The sequence below is a fragment of the Nestor notabilis genome, unplaced genomic scaffold, assembly GCF_000696875.1.
Source record: "Nestor notabilis isolate BGI_N333 unplaced genomic scaffold, ASM69687v1 scaffold8856, whole genome shotgun sequence".
NCBI lineage: Eukaryota > Metazoa > Chordata > Aves > Psittaciformes > Psittacidae > Nestor > Nestor notabilis.
The window spans coordinates 9,972-20,744 of NW_009931435.1; the positions used below are offsets into that span (position 1 = coordinate 9,972).

Sequence of the window (10,773 nt, forward strand, 5' to 3'; positions counted from 1 at the left end):
GAAAAGATACTTTTGTTTTCTTTTTTCTTTTCCAGAAAATCAAGTCTAATACTTAAGTATAGATTACAAAGCTCATGTCTTTTTCAGTGGAATTCCCCCAAGGTATATGAGCTTGACTAACCTAATCAAAAGATCAAGTTGCAAGAAAAAAATAAAGAAAGTAGAAAATCTGAAATGCCACCATCGGAGAGGATTATTTGACATAATAATTTGTTTATATCATATTCTGCCTTTTCAAAGAGAAATATTCAAATTTTTGCTGTTTCTTAGAGATATTTTATATATTTTACAGTGGAATAGAAGTTATGCCTACTGGAATTTTGGTGGGGTTTTGGTTTTTGGTTTTTTTATGTAATTTAGTGAAGTATACATTGAAGTAGTTTAGAAAGAGCATATTGATGTTTCTACCAGAGGCTGGTAAAGCAAGACAGTAAAAAGAGGAACTGGTGTTTCACCAGCCTGAATGTCAATTTACAAGACTTCACTTTTGGAATTAATTAATTTTCCCAAACACAAAATTAGCAATTGAATAGTTCTATGTATAAGTCAATTTTGCCTACAAAGTTACTCTTATGCTGATTCAGACCCCTCTAAAGTACTGAAGGCTAAAACCAAGAGTTTATAGCAGAGCAGTACTACTGTTTTTCAAGTCTTTAAGGTATGGATCACTCCCTAGATCTCTCATGTGAGCCTCGAGAACCAAATCCTTTGCAAAGGCTGTATCACAAATAGTTTGTTACAAGACTACTAGCTTACTTAAAATCAGGAATGTAGATAATTATTGATTTTTTCATAAGAAAATATTGTTAGATATTTATGGTAGTCCTCAAGGTTGAGGTACAGTATCTGTTTTCATTCCATGTGTATGCAGGACTATGTTGTAGAAGAGAGTACATGAGGAAAGAGGTGAAGGATGTAAGCTACTTCAGAGAAGACTCCAGAACCTAGGAATATTGAACAGTGTTGTCTTTCTTTTCAGCCAACGATTGTTTTGGTGAGAGAGAAGGAACTGAGGCTCATAGAGTTTTTTGCAGGAACCTCTCATTTTGTCACACCACTGTCTTGATATGATACGAAAATCACCTCTTCTCCTGTACTAAGTGCTCGGTTCTACTGCTGCATTAACATTTACATGTCTCTGTGTGCCAGTTCAAGGCACGGTTTTCTGATAAAGATATTTTAAATGGTTTCTATGAAATCCGAATCATGGTGTGTTTTTTTATGGGGCTGGTAGCAGTTCTTTAATCTCACTGAACTTTCTGCCCTAGCATTTTCAGTAATCTGAGATCTCTCTGAGTTCATTTTTAGTCATGTCAGTACTGTTAATGTTGGTAAATACTTAGTCAGAGAGCCCAGGAAAGTTTGTGTCCGCTTTGATTCATCCTACATAATTTAGGTTCTTATTTGATAAGCTCAATTTGTAGCTTTAATTCTCTGTAGTCAACAGAAGAGTATCCAGACAATAACTCTGACTTTACTGAATTTAGAGAAGAGAGCCTGCAATTAGATCACATTAATTTATACCAAAATATGCATACCCTAGGAACTGATCTGGGAAAAGAATAATATTATGTAAGATACCATTTAACCTAAAACTTCAGTGAAGTGGTCTGTAAGTATTAGAGGATGAAAAATTTTACACAGAAAAATTTTTTAACATGATTTACTTTAAACTAACCCACAGTTAAGAAAGCAGGTTGCCTGCTCCTGCATCTCCTCTACTCAGTTGTTTAAACATTATTGCTTTCTCTCCAGCTCAAAGACATGGGTTTTTGGGAATCAGATGTCAAAGCTTGCTATTCTTTGCATAATGAGAAACAACAGCAATATTTTAAAACCTTACAAACAATTATGCATTTAACAGACCAAATGTGTTTTCCTGCTTCTTTCATTTTTCAAATATGAGGTACTCTTTTGGTTTTTATGCTTCGTGCTATATCAATATTTAAAGTCATCATTATAGAAAATCTATTCTTAGTGTGGTAAATTCCTTCTTAGCAGCATAAATTACAGAAAAAAGAAGTATTTTTTAAAAATCGAACACAGAAGTGTATATAAACAAACCCTCTGTTTTAAGATATGTGTCCAGCACTTTTAAACATTAGCAGTATCTTCATTCTGGATCAAATCAACATAAATTCCCCTGACATTGACCTCAGTCAACAATCATCCGAGTTCTCTTTTTCTATAACCACTTTTTCCTTTAGTCCTTTTGGCCACCAACAAATAGATGTTGCATTACGAAAGAAAGAGAAATGCATATTTTGAGATCAAAGTCCAAACTCACCTGGCAAAACTTTAAAAGGATTTTTAAAATCAGGGACCAAACATGTAAGGGCTTTGAAGTACAGAAGAAACTGAAATAGAAGCATTGACTGATTGCATTTCATGCTTTTGGTGCTTAATACTATGTATTAATTCCCCCAGGAATATCCCTTTGCCATGTGGTGCAGCAGAACTGGCAGGGAACATCACATGGTTATTTTTGCAGATTTAACATGAACAAAATATAATTAGTATATTAGTATGCCGTATAAACAGTGGTGGAGCCCATTTCCAAACAGGAGAAAAATATCAAAAGGGCTGAGTTATGCTTTCTTCCACTCTCATCAGGTTTTAATACCTATGCAGTCCTAACACCAGTATTTGAAAAATGAGGTTTTCACAAGTTCTTTATACTAATAAAAGACTTACATGCAAAAACTGGGGACTACTCTGTTGTACATCACATTCACATGAGACCTGGTGTGCCCTGTGAATAAATAATGAGACCTTTAGGGTTTCTTACAAATTTGCTTCTGGCTTTCTAGAACCTGCATTTCACTACTCCAGGTGCATTCCCACCGCTGCTACTGTCCACTTGTGTAACTTGGGCAAGTCACTTTTCCTTTCTGACCATTTCCCCATTGGATCCTCAGCAGATTTCACTTACTGGATGATAGAGTCTCCAGGACACGTACTGTCTCTCACTACCTGTTCGTACATTGCTTAATACATGTGGCTCTCATCAGTGTAGTGTTAGGTTTGTAAAGATGCATTGCAAGTAAAATGAAAAGTATCTGACCAGCCAAGAGATAATAAACATTGGAGGTTCAATCCTAGTGTGTGAATAAATGGTTTTTGATTCTTTTTTCTTTCCAAGAAAGATGTAACTAGGTGTTACTTCACATACCAGTAGCGTTGATCAAGCATTCAGCTAGCAAAATACCTCAGTGAATCACACATTTCAACAAATGGTGACTACAGATAGATTAGTTATCTGAGCTGTACTTAATCTAAGAATTAAAGCAACAGCATTTAAACATGAGATAATGCAGGCACACACACACAAAAAGATAGATACTTACATGAATTTTACAATTGAAAGAGTAGACTTTGAGTTAGCACAAACTGATACACCCTTGATCAAAATTAACAAAGCCACTTTATTCAAGTGAAGATATAACCTCAAATACATATTTTTTTATATAGCAACCAGGTCTTTCTAGATTTTATTTTTTCTTAATAGAAGTCCTAGTGCAATTATAAAAGGTCAGCATAGTACTCACTGGTCTTATTTTCCTATGAACCCCTTGGTTTTTAAGGTTTGCCATTTTTGGGGGGATACATTTGCAAGAGTGCTGCATTGTCCATGACCTTTTTTCTCAGCAGAAAAGTAATCCAGATATAATATGAATAACTTATTATGAAATAACCAACTTCACAGAAAAGGTCAAAATGTGGAATAAATGCAAGTAAGTCTCAGCATGAATAACGGTAAGCTGAATGTAGGTCTTTGAATGGTACATTAGTGACATCTCTTGTTAAGGAAAATAGGGCCCCATGAGAATTACCTTACTTGTGTAAGTCACCTAGATACATTAAAAAGATACAGCACTGCTTTTTTCCAGTTATGACCTGCAAATACCTGGTCCCTGAAGAAAAGACTAGTCAAATAGCTAGCTCAGGTTTGTACCCCCTTTTAGATTATGATAAATTCAGTGCATATGTCAGAAATATGGACTAAGAACCACCAAAGATCATTTAGGGGGTTTATGTCTGAAAAAGGAAGGGCATAAAAAAATCAAAATTGTGTTTAACAGAAACGTGTTTCTATCCAAGAACTAAAACTGAATCCACTTCCTTCTTTTTCTTCATACAAGATTTTTCAGATGAATGAAAGATTCCCTTTGGTGTTCTGTCATTTCCTATTCATTACGCTGGTAGGAAATCTCATGGCTCTCAGTTGCAAAGGGCCAGGAAAGGAATACTGCTCACAAAACTTCTTAACTGATGTGGTCACAGCTTTCCAGGGTAAAGGCAGATATTCTGGTGACATAGCAGAGGTTGAGCTTTCCTTGAATTCTCTGAAATACTTCTGAGTCCCTGACAATGTTCATCCTCTGCTTTTCTGACTTGTAGTTACATCTTCTCATGCCACTACACAGCAATTGAGTGTGCTTCAAGTAATGGTGTGATATTCTGAGTCTTGCCATTTTGGAGAAGTAAGCATTGCTTGGCTCTGAGGTTAGGCTGCAAAAGCCACAGATTTAAAAAGGGCCTGATGATCAGACAAAAAACCTAAATGACAAAAAGACCCTCCACAGGATAACAAGTACAAGCATCTGGACCTTCCCAGATGCCTATATTAATCCTTCATTCGGTTCCTTGTTGGCAGGTTGGTTACTGGAAGGACATGGAGCAGGAAGAAGCAGCAGCAAAGGTCAAAACTGAAGGAAATGAGTCGTCCATTCTCCTGACAGGATTAGAAGGAAACACATTATATCACCTAACAGTGAGGGCGTACAATGCTGCAGGGTATGGACCACCTAGCACTGCTGTGCAGGCAGCAACCAAGAAGTCCCGTAAGTGATCAGTACCTTTGCTCAAAGGGAGAAGTCAGGGATCAACCTCTGCCCTCTTCAGTTTCTCTTTAATAAGGGTCTATAATAAGTTGTTGGTTTTTTTCCTTTAGTAAGAGTGAATAATAATCAGGAATGATTCATGGCTTTGCTTTGATATTTAGACATGAATTCATATGACTTCACATTCATAAAAAAGGTAATATTCATAGAAAACAAGGCATTTTTCACAAAGAAGGGAGAGGAAAGAGTTCAAGTTCATAAGCTCCATAGAGCTTATGGGTGGGCAGAGTAGATACACTATAGTCTATTAAATGACAATTCTGATATTAAAAAAAAAACATTAAGTATTCTGCTAGAGCTGGGACCTTGCTAACACAACCGGTTGCAAATGTAATGAAAGATTAAATTTACATTATATATTCCATTACATGTTATATTAATAGGTAGTTTCTTTTGATTTTCAAGAAACTACCTATAAAATGTATTTATGTACATGCTATTTTTTCTCCTTAGCTCCCAGCCAAGCACCAGGCAATATTATGTGGATACAGGACGGCTCTCATGTTTCTCTTGGGTGGGAGCCAGTCAAACCTCTAGCTAATGAATCTGATGTAATGGGATACAAGGTCAGTGCTTCTCTTCCTTGCTCGCCTTTCTCTCTTCTAAACAACTCCTCTTCCTTGTTGGCTTTTTTCCCTCTCTGGTTTCTCTCTGTAAATAAAGTATGCTATACAGACTGTCTGCAATCAGTTTTCACCATGAAAAGCAATAAATAAAATTGAAAAGAGCAAACTGACCCAACATTTTCTGTGTTGTGATTTTTAACTAGTGATTATAAAATGAGTAAGCTCTATCTGGAAGATCACATCACCATATCTGACTCAGAAATGGCTATTACTATGACCAGCCTGCAGTGAAATTCCTACTAACACTTCAATTTAACTATGTTTGCAGTAGGATTTAGAGAAATGCGGAAGAATAAAGCATATTAAAATGACATTAAAATTAATATTTTTATAGAGCAGAAACACAAATACTTCAGTTTGTTTTGTGATCATGTTGGTGACGTTCAACAATCTGGATGGTAACATCTGGCATTTAAAGTTTTGAGATTTTGAAGAGTAAAATCCAGATTAGCTCTTAAATATCAAGTAATAAAAAACAGTGGAATTCACTGCCATGTTTTCAATCAAAGCAGAATGATTTCAAAGTTTTTTTGGGGGGAAGGGTTGAAGCATATATGCAATCATTTCTGTAGACTACAATTTGACATTCCCTCTGACACATCAGGAAATTTAAACAAGAAAGTGTAAAATGGTTCAAATAAACCAGAAACTGCTCTAACCTTTATCAGAATAGTTGAGATTCTGAAAAAGTTATGAATAGTTGAGATTCTGAAAAGATGACTGCTTTGGGTTCTTTACACCCCTCTGACCTTTTCAGTATTGTTTGGGAACAGAAACACACAGAACCAAAAAGAGAGATATGTACTCACTTGCTTTGCTCCCATGTGCCATAGGTTTGCACTGAGTTTCACAGGAGATGCAGGAACAGATCTGAGCTATTCTCAGTTAACTTAGCCAAGGTAAACACAGTAAGGACATTATTTAGGGCATTTTCTTTACATTTAAAGTTGGATTCTTAAGCCAAAACCACAAATATCTACTTAGGATTCTATGATTCTATGATAAGAATTTGAATCAGAACCCAAAATGTATTTTGAAGAAATTTTTTAGAAAACCATATGAAACACCTAATGTTGGAGAGGGCAGATGCTATGTCTTGGCTCTGGGTCATAATCAATGTCCTTTCACATTTATTAATTGATATAGTTTGCTATTAATGTTTTGAAATCATTGCAGAGAGGGGAGAACAGCAGATGGCTGTTGAAATGTGATGTCAAGAAATCTTTAATGAAATAATGAAACAGTTAACGTTTCACTGACTGCACTATCTACACAAAATGTCTGGTATATAACTCGAATGACCACTATAACCATCTACTTTATTGACTTAGGTATTATTTAGGCAAGAAGGCCAGAGCAACAGTCAAGTTATAGAAACACAGAAAACCTCTGCAGTGGTACTTCTTCCTGATGTTGGTGTCTACATCATTGAGGTCTGTGCAGTCAGTGAAGGAGGAGATGGGACTGCAAGTCCCCAGATCAGAGTTCCATCTTTTGCAGGTAAGGTTACATTTATATTAGGAAAAGTGGTGATTATAGTAATGCTCATTAACTTTATTATTCTCTACCTGGAAAAAAAACAAAAACAAAACCCACCCAAAATCAAAAAAACATTCTCACAATTCTCTAGCTATTAGAGAAAATCATTAACCAGTCTTCAGCTCTGTGCTGAAACAAAAGTATCTACTGCCATTTCAAATGCTCAAGAGCTTTTGAGGCACCCATGTGGGGCTGATAAACAAAGCAGAGGATTTGCAGGAAACGTCTTTCTAGGATAACATCTGCAAACCTAATGGAGCTGTAGATGTCTGCGTGTGTACTAGGCATCTCAAATAGCATTATAGTCAGCCGAGATGTAATCCATACAGACTGACAGTGGAGCCTAGACAGCCATTCAGCTGATCTTCTGAATTTAAATGTTCAGACATAGATAGGCACATAAGGACATCCTAAGGTATCCCCTAACATTTGCACAGAACTCGCAGGTACTGTGTGGGACTTAGAGGATATACACACATCATTCTGGACCACCAGCCAGAACTGTACTGTTTAACACAGCTAAAATGGTGTGCATTTAGGTAGCTGAACCCTGCGTATGTGCCTGCTTTAGAATAAGCTGAATTTCTCTATAGGTTCCATTGACTCCCTTGAGTAGATATTATTTTATTAAATTATTAGTATATTATTATGATGTTAGTTGTGATGTTTAGCTTCTATTTTCTCAGTTATTGCAATATGCTGAAAGAATTTAAAGTATCGGTGTTACACAGGTAAGAAAGGGATGGAAAGTCTAGTGGCAAGAACCAGAAAATAACATTGTCTTATGCCTATAAACAATGAGGCATCTTAATTCTAACTTTCTGCTAGCACTTTAAAATTCTGCCAACCATTGCTTTTTAGGAGTCCTTAAGGACCACTATCCAAAAGGCTTGAGCCTGAAGCTTCAATCTAGACCTAAATTTCAGCTCTAGTCTAGTCACAAACTAGTTAGAGTGCTATCATCAGAATGCACAAGACACCAACCCCTATTCCATGGAATATTGGTTTCATGTATCTTTTGAGCCATAATTCTAGGACCCAAAACCTTTCATTCCCTCTAACCTGATATTTTTTGTTAGATTATACACAGCAGATCAGTTCCACTTAAAACAACTCTTGCCCGAAGAAACCCAGTCTGGTTCCCTTTCCATCCTGCAGTCTGTTGCCAGCACCAACCCATAGCACAATTACCATTAGCATGGCTTTTTAAAGGGCTGCTATGATCTAAAAACATCACTGGGTCACAGGGCAAAAGACCACTTTTTCCTCTGGATAAACATCAGGATCAAAGGCTAGGTTTCATTCCTTGTTCCAGGAAGATTTGCATTTGTGACTCAGGACATTTTATGCAGCCTAATTCTTTTTGAGGATTAAGGCATAAAATCACATATCCTTTTGGAACTTCCTATTCACTGTTCCTTAATTACTTTGCTTTTCATTTTAGGAGGGAAAGTAACAAGTGCTCAATCCACCTTACATGTGTTGTCTACTTCCTCGTCCTCTGTAACACTGATTTTGGCACTGGTGGTTCCTTCAGCCTCATGGTGAAGACTGCAGACTTTGTTGCTGTTGTTATTTTTTTGCTTTACCTTGATGACACCAAGAGATGGAGTTTTATGTCCGTGGAGTAACTGGAAACCCAAGCTAATGCTTAAAGACCCATAGAAAAACCTGTGGTGCGCTTAGAGGAGCATTGAAGGCACGGTCAATAATTCATCAGGTTTCTTTCTCTTCTTTATTTGTAAAAGTCCTCTGGGGAGGGGACACTTCTTGGCCCAAAAATATGCAGATTGTATGTAATAAACTTTTGTAAGCAAAGGTAATTTCTGTCAAAGGTACTTTACTTTTTTAATATGTTCTATTTTGGTGACCCCAGTCATGCATCATTAGGTGTTTAAATAGTGGTGTCTAGTACAGTACATCTGTTTGGTTTGGAAAAAAATCCTTTTTTAAATATAGAACAAAGTTTGGTACAGCTTTGTCAAATACTTTTCTTGCATCCCTTATGGCTGGTTGTTCCTACTGACAAGAGAAAAATATAGTTTAGATACATAGCCCATGCAAAAGTACAGAGAATTTGTTGATTATCTATTTAATAATAATTATGTATGGTTATGTATTTAATTAGTAAAAAGAATTGTCAATAAAATACTAGACAGTACACCCAGAAAGTGGCAAAATGGAGCAGAAAAGCCATTTATTTTATTGCAAGGCAAATGGAAAGTGATTAAACAGAAACAGTTTGGTTTTTATCAAACCCCACATGATTTGATGTCAAATGAATCAAATATTTATTTTCAATAGCCAATAAAAAATCAATTCCTAATGCATATGACAATGAAAACACTGGGCATTTAAACATGATATACATTACACTGCTAAGTACACAAATAAAGCAATGCAAGGAGATAAACCTAATTTTTCCAACCACTTCTCAGTTGTAACTTTTTGTTTTCCTCTGGGTCCATTTTAAGTAGCATTCTGTGCTTTATGTATTTGATAATCAAGTTGAAGTATGTATGAAAGCATATTATGGAGAGACTATTAAGATTGTTTGGAATGTAATCATTCATGTATATACAGACTCCAGTAGGATATATTCTGGAGAATTCTGTGTCTGAAAAAAAATACTTATCTAAGTGCTACTGAGCACCATTCCAGTTATTTAGCTAATTGGCTCAATTTCTGTAGTCACTAGAGATTATTCTTGTAGCAACTGTGTGCTATCAGTTTTAATCCCCACTTTTTGCTATACCAAACAATTTTTCACTTGGTAGACAATGTGAGCAATTTTTCTACATTGGAAGACCTTTTCGCATATTGGCACCTGAATCAAAGTAATCCCCAGGGCATATGGTGTGCGAGTTTGTACAATTATAATGTGCACAGTGTTATGAGGGAGGGTGTTTTACTACCATGTGTCTAGGGATCATGCCTAGGATGAACACACCTTTGCCTTGGAAAAATCAAGTCAAAAGAGTTTAACAAGCATGTCCTAATAGCATAGTTCTTCTAGCCGTCCATCCCGCTAAAAGTTTTGAAGCAAATTTATTAGGGTTGATGGGTTCTGGGTCTAAAATGCTCTAACTGTGCCCTTTCTTAGCAGCTTTAAAATAGTAGCCAAGAAAACACAACTCAGATCAAGTGTTTGGTAGGTAAAAAACTGACAGATCTTTTTTCTTTTGAGTATTTTATCAGTAAAATTTTAAAGAGATGGTTCAACTCAAATATTTATTACCCACAAATATCTTAAATAATTTTCTAAAAAATAGAGTTTAAATTTACTTAATCACCATGTTGCTAGGAAAATAAAGGCAGGATAGCTCGCTGAGCAAAGACTCTAAATAGAGACAAAAGGAGACCTTCAGCATCTCTGCTTCTAGAAAAGCCTTTGAGATCAAGGAAAGGAAGGAGGAATGTACCTTGAATAAACTCATAGAAAATACCCGCCTGCTGTCATTTGTAGAACAGCAGCATTGCTATATGCAAAGAACTTACATCAGCAAACCATAATTTTTCAAAAGGTTAAAATAAACAAGAATAAAGTGATGAACCAAAAAGCAAAATGGTTATTTTATAAATTAGTTAAGCATAATTTCCTCTACTTTCTATACAGTTGCTTGCCAATGCAGTTTATTTCAGATTATTCGAAAAGGCTACAGTCACTGCTGGTGGCATTTTGGTTTAACAGCTTTCTGAATACG

General features: G+C 36.0%; 1 protein-coding gene across 1 annotated transcript in view; it reads left to right on the forward strand.

The window, feature by feature from the left end:
• The window catches only part of LOC104406798 (contactin-5-like), a gene marked incomplete at its 5' end in the record, with an annotated part of 12,002 nt that extends 2,963 nt beyond the window's left edge, over positions 1 to 9,039 (forward strand). The window contains 4 exons of the mRNA XM_010015894.1: positions 4,658 to 4,844; positions 5,358 to 5,470; positions 6,862 to 7,030; positions 8,514 to 9,039. Coding sequence (XP_010014196.1) covers positions 4,658 to 4,844; positions 5,358 to 5,470; positions 6,862 to 7,030; positions 8,514 to 8,617 — 573 coding nt within the window. The remainder of the gene's footprint in view (positions 1 to 4,657; positions 4,845 to 5,357; positions 5,471 to 6,861; positions 7,031 to 8,513) is intronic.
• Positions 9,040 to 10,773: the final 1,734 nt, after the last annotated feature.